Here is a 20,574-nt window from a genome sequence, read left to right as displayed (position 1 = left end):
TCAGACCTTCAGGTCCGGACTCGGGTCTTCTTATTTTTCACCATACCTGGACCCTATAGGGTTTGGTCTGGGTTGGGTCTGGGTAAACCCGACCTGTTGACACCCCTGCCTGTGGTTAGAAATTAGAGATGACCCCAAATGGAAGAGCGTCCCCACCAAAATGGTAGGATTCTTGGTTTAGGCAAGGCATAGTCAAAGGTTCACATTCTGATGTTGACTTCCCTTGTGGGTCCAGTATGATAATCGGGTGAGTATGGGAAAGGATCCGAAAGCTTTGTTGGACTTGGTTTCAATTAGGACAATTGGAGCCAGGTTGATCCATCCTTTTTGGGACCTTGGTTATTCTTGGTCAACTTGGCCAGTTCCATCAAGGAGCCTGAACTATATGCGTGAAAATGAACCAGATTTGGATGGGTCTCTGATCCCAATCGAATACATTATTCTTGGATAGAAGAGTCCAATGTATGTATGACAGGACGGGGTCCAGACTTGCATGATTCAACATTGTTTGGATTCATTTTCGTATTCACATTGGTAATTTCTGTTGAATCTATGCTCAAAACCGATCTACTTGACCTTTGACAAGTAACACAATTGTTTGCGCTCCTTTTTTTCTGTGTGATTCAAATTAAGACTGGACTCTGTTACATCAGTTATAGTTTGGATGGTGGTTTGGATTCAGACTTTTTCAATATTCCAATTTGGAATTTGATATACACCATGATCCAGCCTATATCTAACCCTTTTGCACCCCTTGATCTGAGTCATCTGATTGATTCGGTCAGATTTGGCGATGCCCTCATTAATGAACCCTGCAGTTGAATCTGGACTGAATCGGCAGTCCTAGGGCACGTTTGGAAGTGGGAAAGATGTAGGAAAAGTGATGCAAAATGGAAAAATCAGTACGGATTTTCCAACCCTTTCAACTGAGAAACTTTTTTGCTAAAAGAGTTTTTCTAAAAAGTACACTTAAAACATTTCTTAATGGAAGAGGTAGATGAATGTTTCTTAACAAGAAAAAATTTAGTTTTACACTCCCCACCACTCATCTCACCACCCACCATCTCACCACCACCCACCACCATCCATCTCACTACCACCCATCACCATCACCATCACCATCACCATCACCCTCCTCTTCTTCTCTCTCATTTTTTTCACATTTTCCTTCTGATTTTCTCATGCTACGTAAACAAGCAAAAAAACTTTCTTTTGAAAAACTTCTCATATCAAAAACTCTCATAGGCAAAATTTTTTTTTCCTACGAGAGTTTTTCTCTCTTCCAAACGTGACAAATCCTTAAATGGAAAATGCCTAACTTGGAATTTCGAAAACACCCTTTCTAAAAATTTCAGCATGGTCCTTGCTAACTTTGCCAAAAATTAAGAGACCACTTGAGTGAAACTCGCTATTGTGTAAAAAGGAGAAAAAATAAAAGCTATAGCCCAAGAATTCAAGACATATGACTTGAAATGTAACCTGCTTGCTTTAATCGAGTAGTCATGATAATAACTACAAATGGAAAAGAAAATCATAAAATTAGGGCATGTTCAGAAACAGGAAACTGCTAAAAAAAATGCACACCAGAAAGTAAAAGTGACAACTCCATTCGTTCTAAACAATAGAAATTTTTTTAAAGGAAAAATGTTTTATTTGTGCTGATTTTGACAAGAAAAAAATCTCTCTTGAGATGGAGAAATTTTTCCTATAAATTTTTTTTTTAGTTTTGATGGCAGGCCTTACCCTAATCAAAACATAATGATATTGTTTCCAACCTGGTTTTCTCATGTCACACAAACAAGATAATTTTCTTTTTTAAAGGAAAGTTCTCATATGAAAACCTCTTTCACAGGTGAAATGTTCTTTTTTTTTTTTAATGAGTTTTTTTCCTCCTTCCAGACACCCAAAGGGCTCATTTGTTTCAAAACCAAGGGGAAAGGGAAAGCCCTCCCGCAGGAAGGAAAGGGCATGCAGCTCAATTGTGCCCCAGTCCTATCTATCCAGTTCAATCTCTTGAAGTCGACCTTATTATAGCTGTCAAGTTTAGGGCACAATTTTAACATGTGGTTACATGCTAATACATAACGTGTTCAAGTTTGCTACTTATACTATTTAGTAAAACTGTTAAAGTTACGAGCATTTCTTACTCAATTAGACTTCGTAGACATGTTTGCTTGACCCAAATTTTATGAGAAAAATGCTGAATTGAGAAAAAAAAACTTAGCTTTTTCTCATCATTGATGGAACAAACAACCTAGTAGGGGGAAGTGTTTGTTTGGAAGTCCAAGCCTGCACGTGTGAGCCCCAGCTTATTTTACCCACTTCCCATTTCATGAGATTTCTTAGCCATACACCTCACCTTGGGAAAACCAGTTCACATCTCTTAGTCGGTGCGACTTGTCTTTTAAGAAGTTGGTGCCATCCCTATGAAAAGTGAAACCCCTTTCCTCCCCCTCCACTGTCGAAAACCGCGTTGGGTCCAACCAATTTGATAAGCAACTTATGTTTTTATAAAAAAATTTGAAGCGTTGTAAGAGCCATTGACCTACAAATGTCAAAAATCTTTTGATTTAACTCATGTATACCGTGCTAAGAACTCTCTAATTGTAACGACCCAACCTGGGTTTGTGGATGTTAGTTCTCAGAGAAAAATTATCAAAATAACCTCAAAACTATGACAAATATTTTTTATAAAAATTAAAACTCCATACATCTATCCACACTAACTGTTACTATCCAAAAAGTGTCATAATTACATAAGCAGAATGAACATATAAAATGAATAATACTTCGAATGATGAGAAGTCTTGTGGTAGCTGAGTCAAAGTCCACGACCAGCTTTTTCGGTTGGCAGCAGTCCCTAAACTTATAGTTGTAACTAAGAAATGAAGTGAGTCTAAAACTCATTAAGTTCTCATTTACAAATTAAACACGATCGATACAACTGTTCTAAGCTCCTAATCTTAGTTTAGTTTGCTAACTAAGTACGTATGTTATTTACTGATTTGACCTCCTTTACTGTTCTCTATCATAATTTTCAAAGTAGACATTTACATTTTACTCTAATCAAATATTCTAAAAATATCCTCTTTGAACATAGCAACCCATGTAAACAACTCAGAGTCTACGACGTTGGCCAAACGTATGAACCACTCACAACAATATAGTCCAAACTGGCACAGACTATGAACTCATAAGTGTTGCAGCTGCTCGCCCATTGCAAGTCGGGAGCCACAAAGCGCTCATCGGTAGCTAGCCGAAGAGCTCAAGAGGTTATACATGCCCTCAAGATACTTAAGGAGCTATACATATCCTCAAGGTTTCGAGGAGCTATACTTGCCCTAAAGCTTTTGTGGTTCATACTACATCCTACATGTGTCTAGTGGGTAATGTTTTAACCTCTAAGGACCACATAAGAATTTCTGAGCAAATCCCAAGTTACGAACGCGATACACACCCCAAACAATGCTCTAGACCATGTCTCACTCTTATTGGATAATTTAATACCCAAATTGAATATTTGAATCAGATTTCCAAAAGGGTGGTGTAATGACTGAGAGATAACTCCTAAAGATCGAGATAAATAGGATGCATTCGACTTCTACAAAAGTTACAAGACCTATTCACCTAAGACAAAATTAGTTAGACCGGGACCCCTAACTCTATTGGCGGAAGACCATTGAGCTATTGTCGCTCTTAGTATAGTTTAAACGTTGTATGTTTTAACAACAACCCAACAAAGTTTGTACCACCTATCCTATCTAAGGTAGCCCGACACTATATGGGTATCCATCTTTTTAATCTAATTTATTTAGGTTATCTGAAGATACCTCTCTTGGGCAAACCAAGGTTTGGTGAACCCCAGTACTACTCTGAGATACATAGTATACCAGCTTGTAAAGTAAGACTACACACTACACAAAAGGGGTAGTTAAGAATATTTACATTTTATTTGGTACATTCAGATAAAAAAGAATATTTACATAGCTAAAAAAGTTGTTCGAAACGCGAGGGCTAAGGTATATAAGGAGGTTTATGACAAGTTGGATACCAAAGAAGGCGAGAAGGATATTTATAGGCTTGCAAAGAGGAGAGATAGGAAATCGAAGGATTTGGGTATGGTTAGATGTATCAAAGATGAAACGCAAAGGGTTTTAGTCAAAGATGAGGAGATTAAGGAGAGATGGAAAGATTATTTTGATAAGCTATTTAATGATAGTCATGCTCAAGATCTTGGAGACTTCTCCATTCCTTTTCATGAGATAAATCGTGACTTCATGCGCAAGATTCAAAAGAAAGAAATTGCAGAGGCTTTGAAGAAAATGAAATCAAGAAGGGCAGTTGGCCCAGATGGTATACCTATCGAGGCTTGGAAATGCTTGGGAGAGAAAGGTTTAGAATGGTTGACAAATCTTTTTAACTTGATTTGGCGAACAAATAAGATGCCTAATGAGTGGAGGAAGAGTACTTTGGTGCCTTTATATAAGAATAAGGGTGATATACAAGATTGCACAAACTATCGTGGTATAAAACTCATGAGTCATACTATAAAACTTTGGGAGAGGGTGATTGAGTCTAGGTTGAGGAAGGTTGTCATGATATCGGAGAATCAATTTAGTTTTATGACTGGAAGATCAACTATGGAAGCTATACATCTTCTTAGACAATTTATTGAAAGATATAGAGAGAGGAACAAAGATTTGCATATGGTTTTTATTGATTTAGAGAAGGCATACGATAGAGTACCTAGGGACGTTCTCTGGTGGACAATGATGAAGAAAGGTGTTTCTCTCAAGTACATTAGTATAATTAAAGATATGTATGAAGGAGTAGTAACCAATGTCCGCACTTGTGGAGGGGTGACAACCAATTTTCCGATAACGGTTGGGTTACATCAAGGATCTGCTTTAAGCCCTTTCCTATTTGCGATAGTGATGGATGAGCTTACGAGATCAATTCAAGAAAATGTACCGTGGTGTATGTTGTTTGCTGATGATATTGTTTTGATTGATGAGTCTAGAGCTGGGGTTAATGCTAAGTTAGAATTATGGAGACAGACATTGGAAGCTAGAGGTTTTAAGTTGAGTAAGAGTAAGACTGAATATATGGAATGTCGGTTTAGTAAGCAACGAAGTAGTGATGGGAGTGTAGTGAAGCTTGGTGAGCAAGATATACCGGTGAATGATTATTTCAAATATTTGGGATCCATCATTCAAAAGTATGGAGAAATTGATGGAGATGTAAATCATAGGATAAAGGTTGGGTGGATGAAATGGAAAAGTGCTACTGGAGTGTTGTGCGATCGTAGAATGTCATTGCGGTTGAAGGGAAAGTTTTATAGGACGACTATTAGACCCGCTTTACTATATGGTACGGAATGTTGGGCTGCCAAGAGACATCATATTCAAAAAATGAGTGTAGCTGAGATGCGGATGCTTAGATGGATGTGTGGAAATACAATAAAAGATAAGATTCGGAACGAAGAGATACGTAAGAAGGTAGGTGTTGCACCCATTGAAAATAAGATGCGAGAGAATCGTTTACGGTGGTTTGGACATATTCGGCGAAGGCCTAATGATGCTCCAGTTAGAAGGTTGGAGAAATGGGAAAATATATTAGTTAAAAGAGGTCGGGGTAGGCCTAGGAAGACTTGGATGGAGATGATAGGAAAGGATATGAATGCTTTGAACCTCACCGAGGACATGGCGTTGGATAGAAATGATTGGAGGAAAAGGATTCATGTGGAAGACCCAAAATGAATTTCTTTTTTGGTTCATATCGCTGACCCCAATTGTTTTTGGATGAAGGCGTAGTTGTTGTTGTATTTGGTACATTCAGATCACTCTATCAGTGAACTCGTAGTGCATTTAAACCAGTGAGTACCATAAACAAGCCTTGATACATTTAAACTAGCCAGACATTTATTTAAGTTTGTGTGCTTGCAGTTATAAATATAATAATTTGGGCGCATGCATCATATCCCGTTGGCCCTTTTCAACCACATGCTCAGTCTTGGACAAACTCACCAGTATACGAAGTACACCATTGAACCACATTACAAAGTTTGCGATGCATACCAAAAATATCACAAGTGCTCGTGTGACACCATAAAAAAATCTGGGAAACCTCATGCTCATTTTTGAGCATTTATGTTAACATGACTATGCAAGAGATTATTATAGTGCGATTCATAAACAAAGTCTTACACGTTTAGTGAAATTAAGTGTGCCCACAAATACTATTTTACATGAAATGATGATTAAACTATAAAATTTTTATTTAAACAAGTATTTCAAACATGTATTCAGATGAGGTTTTGCAAAATTCAAGTAATCATCAAGAGAAATGACATATTACTCTTTTGTATTCCACATGTAGTTAACAAGCATCTAATATATATATATACCTCTGCCATGATTGGGCTACGAAGAACTGATATTGGTTCGATTGCGCACCCATTATGAGTGAACGAGGCATACCATTGCTGAACCAATTTTCTCTCTTTTCTCTCTCTCTCTCTCTCTCTCTCTCTCTATATATATATATATATATATATATATATATATATATATATTTTCATTGGGACTACAGCATGGCTGCGACAATCTGTTGATGCCAGCAGACTGTTGCAGCCACCCATAGGCATGCCGGCAGGAATGTGCACCCTTCCGGTATTCGACACTAGGCAATGAGGTTTGAGATCATCTCATCCCAGCCTGCTAAAGCACCCGAAGGGAGCAGCGGCTGCCACCCTGCTCAACAATGTAGACTCAGTCAGTAGGGTGCAGCATGCGTCAAACCACCCAATAGGGGATAGCCGGCGGCTGGGCGCATGCAGCCCCAGCCGGTCTGCCACTGATTTTTTTTTTTTTACAACCAGAATATATAAAATAATCTATGCGAGGTGTGGTGTGTGAATGATATGTAAAATCTATGCCACTTATCAATCATGGAAGCATATGTATTTTTTTATAAAGAAAAGAATAGTTTTTAAAATAGTAAAGCACAAATTCATGAATGTGAATATCACATTATCCTCGTATAAAGCTATATGTATCTTTTTGAAATAACTCTAAAACTTCAAGCATATAACTATCACCGATCGAATGCATTCACATATTGGTAAAAATTCTCTTTTTTTTTTATTTATAAGGTTCAAATCACACACGAGCATTGTGGGATTCGTTCATACTCGATATGCCATCGATCTCACCACGGGAGACAGCCATCGATCTCACCACAGGATACAGATTGACAAACATATTGGAGTAGGGTCCAGTATGGTCCTATATGCTGGCCCGTTACTCACGCACACAGGGGTAAAAATCCTATCTTGAATTTCGAATGAAATGGATTCAGAACACCAAGCCCGTTTGCTCCGTTCTCGGCCGCACGTATGCACCTACGAACTCCAATGGTGGAGTCCCTCCTTCTCCAGCCATAGAGTACGTGAGAGATAAGGAGGAGCTTAGAGAGATAAGGATATATATATAGAGAAGGTTAGGGATGGCAATGGACTAGGAAAATGGGCTCCACCTTGTTTGAACCGGAGATGGAGGACATGAAACGGGGAATGAACCGAGTATGAAGGTTAAAATCAAAACCCGTGCGAGGATGAACTTACTCTTACAGCTACCCCACCCTGCCTCATCCCGTCTTCTGTTAAAGAAATTACTATTATACCCTTATAAATATTATAAAATCCTTTATATATATTCCTAACCCTAACATAAAATTGTTTCTCGAATCTCTCCTTTCTCTCCTTCTAACGAGCCGTGCGAGTTCCCGTTTCTCTCCTTTCTTTCTTTTAACGGCAGAAGGCAATAATGATGAAAGGATCAGGTAAATGAAGCCTTGTCCCACCTTGCCCCATTTGGACAGGAGATGGATGACACAAACGAAAAATGAACCAAGGATGGATGTTGAAATCAAAACCTGTGTGGGGATGAACGTGGTGATTGAGGGCAAAATTTTGACACGGGACGGAAGTAGAGAGCTTGTCCCCCAGCCCTGCTCCGGTCCACTGCCATCCCTAGAAATGGTTTATACGTGTGAGACTCCCTGTTTATAGGGAGCCCATTAAATGTGAAAAAGGAGTCCCTTTTTCAAATCATTCAAATGATTTTATTGTTTTATTTTTAATTTTATTTAATTTTTTAAAGAAGAGGGGGTTATAAAAGAGAGAGAGAGAGAGAGAAGTATGAGTGATACTTCCTTTTATAGAGCCTCATTTAACGTGACAAGGGAGAGGGAGAGACACACCAAGTTTTATGTGTTTCTTTCTCTTTTCTAAGGTAAATTTAAGTTGACTTTTAATACTTTTATTATTTTATTTTTATTAACTCCTTGGAGAAGAGAAGGCTATTCACCTTTCATCTCCCCCCCTCATTATTACAAGGACTAAAAGAAACAAGACCATCAAAAGATGATCTCTCTTTTAAGTAGGAGGGTTCACTAGAGAAGGGCGACCCTCATTTGCTTATATATATATATATATATATTGTTTACTATTTGGTTTAATTTTTCTTAATAACATTAAATTTTAGAGAAAACATTAGGATGATTTTTAATTTTAGGTTATATATATTAAGTAAATAGACTACTAATATTAAATATTAAAAAAATATTAATTAAGACCTTAATCTAAGTTTTTCTATTTCATTATGGATCCAGATTGAATCCAATTATATTTGGATCAAACCCAAATCATACCCAATTCTAAAGTGAATTTTGGATCTTTCTCGGATCCATATTCAATTATCAAATCCAACCACCTTCGCTAATGGATTTTGGATCTACCAGAGATCTAGATTAAACTATTTCTAAAAATTGGATTTCATATTTATCCGAGATTCAGATCCAAATGCTATATGTAAAATTAATTTGATTTAATTGGATCCAAATTCAAACTGCATAAATTCCCAATTATCCTCCAATTCCAATTTCTCATTGAATTTAAATTTTAAATTTAATTTTCTCAACCTCTAATTCACTTGAATTGATAACTTGAATTTTCCTTCATTTATGATAAAAATCAAAATATGAGAATTGAAATAAAAATCTCTTTTATTTATTTCAATAATTCACAAAAATTCACTGGTCTTACCATATATGAGCTACAAGACTTAGGTAGGCGACTTCAATATAAGGGTTAAAAAAGATATGCTACAAGGTAGGTTATAGGAACATTAGGAAGATTTTTCAATCTTTGTAACCACGGCAGGTGTGCTTGTATTATGACCACTTCTAGATAGTTGGCTAATTGTATTCTTAGGGTGGCACATTAATTGTTTGTGCCACCTATTTTAATTCATCAGTGTTGTAGCAGCTTTAACAACCACATGCAATAAGGGCATGCCAGAGTGACTCATGTAATGCCAATGACATGCTATGTGAGAGACAAGAATTTTCTCATGCACCACATCTTTATTACTTGAGACGTGCATGATACCAGTTATAGAATGGCTCTCTTGCAGGTTGAATCAAGAGCAAACTCCTTCATGGCGGGCATAATCTTAACCAAGACAAGATTAAATGCCACGAGATGTTGTATTTAGGGGATGGGGCCTAGACTGTTAGCCGGGCAGTCTAGTTCAAATCCCATGGGCGTCATCCCCTGGTTAACCTGAAGCTTGGTGATTCTCTGGGGTCAGGGGTAAGCCCTGGTAGTTTTAAGCCGACATGGACAGAGACCGTAGTAGGGCAGACTGAGCCAGAATGGCTAGGTCTCTGCGCTTAGGCTGTTTTTTTGAGTAAAACTCAAAAAAAGAAGCAAGCATTGTGGGTCCAATCCGTTTATTGAATTGGGCCTGTTTTAGGTGTTGTGAGACCCGACTCATTGACGCAGCCGCACCCATACCAAAGGCGAGGGTGAGAGGGTTGGGGGCATAGAAAAAATAGCCGAGGAAGGTTTGCCTCTGACTCAGTTGGGCATGGAGATCCGATTATTAGGGTCCATCTCCTCAATTTGCACACCACCCATCTCCCTTCTCTCTCTAGTGTGTTTCTCCAGCTTGTTTTTCTCTCTCTAACTTGTTTCTTTGTGGTTCTCTCTCTCAATTTAGTGCGGTTTTCTTTGTTGGTCGTGGTTTTGCACGAGAGAACGAGGGAGGGAGGATGGCGGGCGCTGTATTGTAGAGAGAGAGCGAGAGAGAGAGAGGAATGTGTAGATGGGGACGTGAGTGGTGAGATGAATATTTTATCTCGAAGCATGTCCGATTTGGTGGCCCGGACGGGTCGACATCAACAGCGCTATGAAGGTGGTTGTCGCCTCGTTGCTGGGTACTCTCTCTCTCTCTCTCAAATCGATCCTTTTTCATCTATGGGTATATTCTACTTTTGAGCATATGTTGAATCGTGGGGCCTGTCTCCTTTTCCATATGTGCATTTCTTCGCCTCTAGCTTGTAGTTTTGTGCATGATATTTTGGTGCTGCGCGTTTTTTGTTCCAATAACGACATTGTAATTGGAAATGTGTTTTTAACGATGGTTAAGGGCTCTGGTTTTATGACCATGGTTATATGAGGGATACGGTTTATTACTGTCTTCTTTGCCATTTTCTTTTTCTTCTAACATCTTTGATGATAAAAGGTTGGTTGTGGGGGTTAAAGCAATCCCCACAACTCGATTAATTTTATTGGCTGTTAAATCACTGCCATGTCATTTGACTGCATTATCTAAGATCCAGTTAATATTGCTCCAAAAAGATAATGGCGAAATAGATAATATTGCATTATGTAACACTTAATGAATGTATAATTGATAATTGGGCAGTAGCCGTTGCATTTTTTTTCATTATTCTCTTTGGCAAACCTGTAATGTTGCTGATTTTTTTTCTTTTTTGAAAAGAATTTCTCTGAAATCTTTACCACACCACCAATACAATAACGTTAGTGTTGTTAGGATCTGTGGCCATAAAGGAAATGATCCTCGATTAAGGAAGGATTAAATCCTCCTTAATGAGGGGATCCAGGACCGTTGAGAGGGGAGCCATCTCAATGGCCTGGATCCTTAATGTGTGTATGAGAAGTCGACCCACCTCTCATGCACATATTTGGAAACTGTCTAATGCATTTGGCAATTAAATCAAATGCATAACTGGCACATGCATGACACATAACTGTTACATGCATGACTGTTTGGATTGAGAGGATCAGGGGGCGTTTCACCAAGAATGGGAAACTAATCTAACCCCAGGTTTGTATAGAGGGCTCTCTCATTCCCTAGCAGACAGACACAAATACAATAGAGAGCTAGAGAGAAACGAACGGGACTGCTTACCTGTAGAGGATGTGACTAGTTCCATCTCTTGGAGATAACTAGCATCACAACTTAATCCACCCTGATCCATCCTCTTCCTATCTTCTATCTCGAATGACCCAATATTGGTATCAGAGCACCGGATGCCGCTATTGCTCTGCTCCTTTAGTGATCGATTCATGTGTCTTGTCTCCTATGCAAGTACACAAAGAGCTAATATTAAAAATAGGAAGAGGGGATCAGACTGACTGTTGTGAAAAATCCCCTTATTTGAACAAGAAAAGGGCCAACAGAGATTGGATCTGCCGATCACAGACAGATTCGACCATCTAGGGCATGAATATGTTGATCTGAAGACAAATCTGACCTGTAAGGGTGCAAATCTACCGATCATATGCCAGATCCGGCCATCTAAGGCACAAATTTGCCGATTAGAGGGCAGATATGGCCAACGTAGGCGCAGATCTACCCTACGGGTAGTAAGATCTTTCGGCGTTGACGGAGATCTGACACTCAACTCAGATAGGGAGAGGAAACAGAAGAAGAGAGGAGACAGAGAGGGGCCCTTTGCCAGACATCCAAGAACCACCGATTGTGCCTGACGATGCTGTCGAAGAAAGGAGATGCTGCAGAGGTCTTTGTGGCCCTACCATTGCCTTGACCACATTTTGAAGAAATTCAAAATGAACAACAATAAAGCCAGCTTAACCCCTATTGTGAAATGAATGAAATTAAGAATGATTGTCCAAAGGATGGACAAGAAAAATTTGAAGTCCCTTAATCAGGCGGTTGGTAGCGTGATTTATGCAGTGTTATGCACTAGATCAGACATTAGTTTTGTTGTGAGTTTAGTGAGTAGATACCAATGTAATCCCGACATTCCTCATTAGGAAGCAGTAAAAAGAATTTTTAGGTATCTTAAAGGAACTAAGGGACTTAAGTTATGTTACCAAGCAATAAAGCTAAAGCTTATTGGTTATTCTGATGCTGACTTTGCAGAAAGCATTGATGATGAAAAATCCACTTCCGAATATGTCTTTACTTTGAGATGTGGAGTTGTTTCTTGGTCATGCAAGAAACATGGTTGTGTGACATTGCATACTCAAGAAGCTGAATATATAACTTGTAATATGGCTACGACCTTCGGGGTCGGGATATGCCGTTTCTTGAGTGAGTTAAAACTAGATATCTCGAATGAACCAATTCAAATATTTTGTGATAATAAAGCTGCAATAAGCCTGATGAACTCTTAAGCTGATAGCTCTAAGAGTAAATATATTGAGGTAAAATATCAGTATGTTGATGACATGATAAGGAAAAATGAAATCTTAGTTAGCTATTTACCTTCGTCGGACATGGTAGCTGATTCATTGACGAAGGCAGTTACTGAGTATGTCTTTGCAAGACATGTGAGTCAAATGAGATTCAGGTATGACCGTATGTATAAATTAATCATGAGTGAATAATTCACTTAGTGTGAAAGAAATCCTCATGATGCTCGTATTAAAATCCGCAATATGCGTGAATAAAATACGAAGTGGTGAATGTACAAATGCAAAAGCCCATAAGAGTGGGTGTAGGCTGTATGCCATTGAATGTCCCTAAATGGCTTATGGCCAAGTGGGAGATGTTAGGATTTGTGGCCATAAAGAAAATGATCCTCGATTAAGTAAGGTTTAAAGCCTCCTTAATGAGGGGATCTAGGACCATTGAGAGGGGGGCCATCTCAAGGGCTTGGATCATGAATGTGTGCATGAGAAGTCGGCCCACCTCTCATGTACATATTTGGAAACTATCTAATGCATTTGGTAATTAAATCAAATGCATAACTAACACATCGCTTTCTTTTTCATATAATTTTTTCCCTCCCTTCTTCTTAGCTTAGGACTCATAGGTTTAATGTCCCAGTTTATAACAATAATGACATAATTTTTCTTTTGTTGTCATATTCATTTGCTTGTCTCCCAAAATGAGGTGGTCTATAAGTATGAGTATAGGTCCTGGGCCTATAAACGACCAACACCGATTCTTCATCGTTTTTTAGAGGAATTTTCTTCAATCTATTCTCTTCCATACTTAGTTCCTCTGTTGTATCAACAATAGAGGGAACCTTTCCTATATGCAAAAGGGCCAATTTGGTGGATTCAAAATTCGTCCTTCATCCATTCAGAAATTGATAAAAATATTCCGCGTCAATGTGTTTTTGGTGGAGCTCAATATCTTCATGAGAATTCTACTTTGGTTCAAGAAGAGTCAACTCTTTCCAAAGTTTGGGTAACCCGTTATAGTATTCCTTAATGTTTTTGTTGCCTTGGATCATTGTTCGAACTTTGTCTTGTAGGTTGCACAATGTATAATATCCTTAAGGGAATACATGTTTTTGAGGTATTCCCAAACATTGTTAGCATGCTCAAATTTCAAAAGGCTAGAGCATTTTTTTAATATCTGCACCATTGATGAGCCAAGACATAATCTTGGCATGTCTCGCTCTTTACTCTTTCCATTTTTTTCTCATAATTAGCTATAGCCTTAGTTTTTTCACCATTCGAAAGAGGAACTTTCTTCTTGTTCTCCACCTTAGTGAAAACTAGTTTAGTCTCCGGGTCGGATCCATCCACTAATCCCTACAATCCTTATCTCCAAATATTGTGCTTCATAATTGAAGACCACATAACATAGTTTGTATAATTGAGTTTCATGGGTATAATGGTGATACTTTCTTTGTGATCCATTTTTACAAGGAGAGAGAGAGAGAGAGCACAAGCACCAGACCACCTATGTAACACGAACTCTTCTAACAGGGCACCGCACCTGCACCCATGTGGGTGCGATACTTGGACACGACTTCCTTTGTGTCAAGTAACGTCAACCACACTGAGGTCCATTTTTGTCCAAAAGTAGATTCAGTTAACCCTAAGTCTAGTTTTAGCTATATTATATATATAAATACACAAATGCACACATACAAGCAATGTTAACTTAAAACTGTTAAAAATTATATATATACCCTCTTTGCACCCCCGCACCCAAGTTTTTTTAAAGTGCTGCATCCCCCCGCACCTATGTGACATAGCATACCATAAACTTTGACTAAGATCAATGGGCACCCGAACCAACAAACCAAGCCAACCTTCAAGAGAGCAATACTCGATCACACAAACTATTGAATGTGAATCACCAATGAGCAAGCAAGCTTGTATTGCAACCACCAACAAGAGCGTGAGAAGAACACGATCCCACGAACTAACGAACAATACTATCTTCAAGTTCCAAGTGCACGTGACTCTGATACCATGTGAAGAACCAAAGAGCCTTTGGTCGTAAACGAAAGTCCACCAACAACCAAAGTGAACAAGCACAAAAGTGGTCATTATGGATATACTCACAAATCCCACAAAGGGGATGCATACCAAGAAGGTATAAATATAAAAAATAATATTTTATTGTTCACATAAAATATGCAAGAAGCATTACAAATAGTGAGGGGGCTCACCCCCTTTTATATACACAAGAGAGAGCCAAAAAAGACGTTGGATCTAGTCCAACGGCTCTCTCTATTTGTAGCCATCGGACTAGCTCCAATGGCTAGTCAACACTATGTTGACTAGTCAAATTCCTAAAATAAATACAAAAGAAAAGGAAAAATATATACATATATAATACATATATATGGATATATGCATATACTTATAAATACATAGGTATGTATACATATATATTGTGTATATATATACATTATATGTGTATATACAATTTAACATATCCAATAGGAAATTTCCCATTACCTTTGGTCAATTTACAGCAAAATGGGGAAATCCTCTACTTTTTTGGATGTTGAATGCCTCATAAATGGAAGAGAGAGGTTCTTTTGTTTTTCTGTTCTTTTCTCAAAGAGAGAGAGAGAGAGAGAGAGAGAGAGAGAGAGAGAGAGAGAGAGAGAGAGAGAGAGAGAGAGAGAGAGAGAGATGGTGGTGGTGAAACAAGTATCTCGTACAACATCAGGTGCATTTGTGGCATAGTGTGATGTATTCCCCTATGTTATTATACAAGCTATTGTGATATAACCCTGTTAACAATTGAGGGCGTCTCTACCAGTTTTTATTCGATAGGCTCACAGTTATGTTGCATCATTAGATTAACTTTTATAGCATTACTTCTGAATGTTAAAAAATTGTTAAACTGCAATCTTCATCTGCATTTCTTAAAGCATGTCGTAAGGAATTTATTTGATAGTGGCAAATGCTTTTCAATGCAAGAGTCGAACTGAAAGTTGCTTACCTATAATTTAAACATGTACAAGTTTGCATTCATTTCTTCATGTACTTACATGCATCAGAATGCTTTTCTTTTTTCTTGTTTTGTGCATTCATGTCTTTGTCAGTTTTATTCATGCTGCATAACATTCCACACTAACTGCTGCTAATATATTCTATCCAATTCTGATCTGCATCTTTAACAAGTTCTCTTTTTGGTTGTTTCCGAATTGTGCATTCACATATGCAAAGATTTAGTTAACAATATCTTCTTTTAGTTATTGTTAAATCAAGTGTTTAATATCTGATATGCTCCTTAGGACAAGTAGTTGTATTTCTTTTACCTATATTTTTTGGTTCTCTAAATTAGCGAGAAGGTATCATTTCTACCATTATTTGATCTTCATGCTTAGGGTATTGTTGTATTTCACGTAATTATTCTTAGTTCCTGCAACAAAGAATGTTATATAACACCAAAGGAGTCCACAGGTGCATTCCATACAAATATGGAGTTGTGGATGAGAATTCTGGTCCCAAGTCTAGGGAGGTTGTTCAGGTTCTAATGATTGATTCCCAAAGTGGACCTGGCCTTTTGTTTCCAAAGGTACAGCACCTTTTGCATTATATTAGCCTTCTTCTATTTAAACCTGTCATTTTGTGAGGCTTGAAATATTGAAATCAAGCTTGAATTTTGTTTCTCGGTCCTCTTTATTTGTTTTCTGTGGATGATATTATAGAGTTGGATTTTAAGTAGATGTTTGAGTTGAAATGATTGTTCTGTTTTGTTCCACTACTGTATACAGTACCATCCTCTTTATTTTCCCCTTCTTGGTGAGAGTTGGTTATTGTGAATTAATTTTATACAGGTGTCACGCCATTGATACAGGTATGACATGGGTGTGCATGCAGGTATGACACAGGTGCTTTGGAGCGCAGAAAGCAACCCATGTTACATAGAATACATGCATTAAACAGAAAACATCCATGTCAACTTTCTAGTAGAATTTGATAACTTGCATTCCTTTAGTTATTTCATGATTTGATCGGACAAATCTATGATGTCACGTCATTCATACAGAAATTGTCTTATCTTGGTGACAGATGACCATGTGACTAGCAACTTTCTCTCTTGTTCGGACAGTGTTGTCTTGCACTTGATCAGGGATGACACTTCATCAAAGAGTTTTAATATGTACCTTTTAGTTTACTGGATGATTTCTTATTCTAAATGAACTTGATTGACAATTCTTTCAGGTTATTCCTTTACTTAAAATCCTTTTTCTACTATGCTATAAAGTGTTGGTTGTGTTAGCATGCTCCTGGTGAAATAGATCATCTGAATTTTGAGCATGTTTCATGGTGTCCTATGTCACATGGATATGGGGATACAACCACTTTTATGAAGATTCTAATATGACTTGTATATAAGGGGATATGGAATGGGAGTTAAAATGGAGTATCCCTGTGACATAGATGGTGTCTTTTCTAGTGCATGATGCTAGTGACTTGACTGCATAATAGAAAACCTGCGGCTTTTATCCTAATTACAAAAACACTGAACAGGTCTGGCATTACCGGTGGAGTCTGTTGAAATGAAGTGTAATAGGAGATATCACTAATCTAGATGCCATTTAGTTGGAATGCTTTCTCTTATGCAAATATCAATTTACAAAGATGCCTTTCCCTTTAGGGATGGGATATTGTTATAATCATGGGGGATTGGAAGTAATATGTTAGATACCTTCTACGAAGCATTTGTAGCTTATGTGAAATCATGGTTCTTGTGATTGGATGTATGATGTAAAATGCTTGGTAGAATTAGACCTGCCATGAGAGAGGAGGCTCTAACGTTTGGGAAGGATGGGTTGAGGATCTCCAGCTCTTTAATTTCAGAGAAAATGAAAACAATTCCTGCATAGAGGTTGTAGGGTTTGAGGTGGCTCTTGTTTTGAGATTGATCTATTTGTTGAAAATTTCCATTTTAAGTGATGGATAGCTAGTCATCTTTGTAGCAATTTCCATTCTTTGGGCAACATGGTTTAGGATTTGCCATGAGAGACCATGGGTTTGATTACTGGTCTGCTTTGTTGGATGAGTTAGGTTCTTGTGATTTGGGGAAATCTTTGGATGCAGGCAAATCTTTTCATTGCCTTGTGTAGCCTGTCATTTCCTATACTACCTTTGAATAGTGGGATGATCCTGCTGGCTAGACTATTCATTTTTATGTCGCTCTTGAGTGTTGATATTGAAATCCTATGTGGAGCTGAAAGGGAATTCATCATAAATAATTTGTTCCCTGACCTCCTTGCTGAGTTGAGAAAGTGGGTGCACCTCTTCCTTTCTGCACCCATGAGGTTCTTGGGGTTTAATGGGGTTTTCTTCTCTCCACTTAGCTTTGAGTTCTATGTCACATAGACACGGCTACCAAGCAGCCGTTCACATGTCGACACTGCCTGACACAGGTACCAGATGCAGTGCGGGTACGTGCTGGTCTGGATCTGGTTGGGTCCAACCCTGACCCAACCCAAATATTTTTGTTTTGTTTGACCTCAGGTAAAAGGCATGGAGGAAGAAGAAGAAGAAGAAGAAGATGAAGAAGAAGAAAAATAAGTAGAGGAGAGAGAGAGGGCATACCGTTTTTTCAACCTTCTCCTCTTCTTCTTCTTCTTCTTCTTCTTCTTCTTCCTCCAATCTGCTCGAGAAGAGAGAGAGGGCTTTCATGTTTAAAAAAAAAATTCATTCCCCCTTCTTTTCAAAATTACAGTCATCCCCTTACAGACTTTTTTCTTACATTTCTGATATGGACCCTAATATAGATCTGCACTTGATCCAGACCCAAACTCTTTCTCTCTTACATAGTTTGAGTTCCATTGTAGATTTCTGATGACTCATAATTATCTGTTACTGGTTTACATGGCAAGAAAAAATTACAGAACTTTGTGGAATATTTTTTCTTCACCACTTTTTGCAGATCAATGATGAAGGATATTGATTTTCTTTTGTAGAGGTGATAGATGTATGAGTATTACGCAGGACCAAAGGGGGCATTTATATTAGGGAATTTGTTGGAGCTTTCTTTAATTTTGCTTTTGTTGTTTCTTTCTATTTCTTCAGAATTGTAGTGTCTTGACTCCTTGAGGTGCATGCTCCTTTTTTCCCCAAACGGAGACTTTCAAATAAGAAAAAGTAAATAATAAGTGCTCATCTTTATTCTAGTTTCTTTCATTTGTGCTGATAAGTATAATTTTCTAAGCTGGTTTTTCTTTGATGAATGGAATTCTGTACGAACCAAACTTTGGCATAATATGGAAATTAGTACCTTGGAGGGGTAATGTGAAAGTGGTTGTGCTTAAAGAAGGAAAATGAAACACTAGATTCATACAGTGAACAGTGATAGCAAGGAGGGATCAGCTGATACAAGTTCAAGATTGTCTTTTATATAATAAGGCTATCCAGCTCATATGCGGATTCCATTGCTTCAGTGTAGAGAATATGTCTTGAAGTATAATTTCTGTAGCAGTCAAATGTGCTAGGCAGCACCTAGGTAATGGCCCCCGAGGTGCCAGGCTTCACCTAGGTATCGCTAGAGATCCAAAAAAAATATAATAATCTAAAATAGAAATGATAAAAAATAGGAAGAATATGAAAAAACTTAAATATTTCAAAATACACAATCTGAACGTGTTTATAATGTTTTAAACATTATAAAAACAAATACAAAAATGCCAGCCTAGGTACCCCCTACCTTGCCTATGCACATGGGTGGTGCCTAGGCACGATTTGACTTTACTGCTGGTTATGCTTTCATATTAGATTAATCCATGAGAATCAACTTAAGCATCAAATGCAAGCAACCCTATGCTTTGAAATTGTAGGGATAGCAGTATCAGCAAAGTTTTAGACCATTATGCTAGATCTACCTATAGCTTGCCAAGGTCCTGTATGTGAGTGTTCTTTTCTGCACTATGATCCCTAACTGGAGTTTTTTCTGATGGGACTTGAAATCTAGTGAATGTGGCCTTTGCTCATGAAAAGTTAACCTTCACTATGTTGAATAAGGAGTTCCCCTTGCCCTTTTATGAGTTTCAGAGTTTCTTTTGAGTTCCCTTCTTGTTTAGGATGCCATTTCAGAAAACAGTCTTTGCTGGTGACAAAGCTTTGCTTATTTCCATCATATGTCATTGTCGACCAGGTCTTGTACCTTTTGACTGTTTAGTCAATGGATCCAATTTCACTTGATAAATGTGTCTTTCTATGGTCCTAGGTTTCCACACATGATTCTTTGTTATGTGTTGGATGTTGGAATTCCACACTTTTACTACCTTAAGTCTTAAGTGTATTGTGGTTTCTATGGAACTACAACCACAAATTAGAAGATGCCAATATGGTTGGTCAGTGGAAGAAGTCAAACATCTCTTGAATCAGAGGTTCAAAATGAAGGACCTTGGCAAACTACGGTACTTTCTTGGAGTTGAAGTCGACAGTACCTCTGAAGAAATGACCCTCACTCAACATAAGTATACCATTGATGTTCTCAATAAAGCAGGTATGAAAGACTGCAAGCCCTTGAGCACTCCTAGCGTTCTTCATCAAAGGCTTAGCTCTCAAGACGGAGATCCATTTGATAATCCCACACAATACTGTAGCATAGTGGGTATGTTACAATACCTCACTTTTACTCGCCCTGATATAGTCTACTCGGTGAATCAAGTTTCTCAGTTTATGCATGCACCATGTGAAGGGCATATGGAAGCAGTTAAACAGATACTGCGATATCTGAAGGGAACGGTTGGGGATGGTCTCATATATAAGCGAAAGACAAATGGGCAAAATGCAGACTGGGCGGGAGATCCAGATGAACGCAGATCAGTATCCGGCTATTGTGTATTTGTTGGGATGAATTTGGTTTCTTGGAGTAGTAAGTAACAAAAGGCTGTTGCCAGATCCAGTACAGAGGCTGAATACAGGTCAATGGCAGTCGTCACTGCTGAGGCTACTTGGATTAGACATCTACTGACAGAAGTCGGAGAATCGATATCTCGATCACTTCTTTTGTGTGACAA

At 38.1% G+C, this 20,574-nt stretch overlaps 1 protein-coding gene across 1 annotated transcript in view; it reads left to right on the top strand.

The window, feature by feature from the left end:
• The first annotated feature begins 10,210 nt into the window (after window positions 1-10,210).
• The window catches only part of LOC149814756 (nudix hydrolase 16, mitochondrial-like), a 32,411-nt gene continuing 22,047 nt past the window's right edge, over window positions 10,211-20,574 (top strand). Inside the window, exons 1-2 of the mRNA XM_089989924.1 lie at window positions 10,211-10,281; window positions 16,001-16,115. Of these exons, the coding sequence (XP_089846050.1) occupies window positions 10,211-10,281; window positions 16,001-16,115 (186 nt within the window). The remainder of the gene's footprint in view (window positions 10,282-16,000; window positions 16,116-20,574) is intronic.

This window comes from Nuphar pumila, chromosome 15 (assembly GCF_984573655.1).
Source record: "Nuphar pumila chromosome 15, dmNupPumi1.hap1.1, whole genome shotgun sequence".
NCBI lineage: Eukaryota > Viridiplantae > Streptophyta > Magnoliopsida > Nymphaeales > Nymphaeaceae > Nuphar > Nuphar pumila.
The sequence above is the reverse complement of the archived record's forward strand: the minus strand, read 5'-3'. Positions and strand labels throughout refer to the sequence as shown.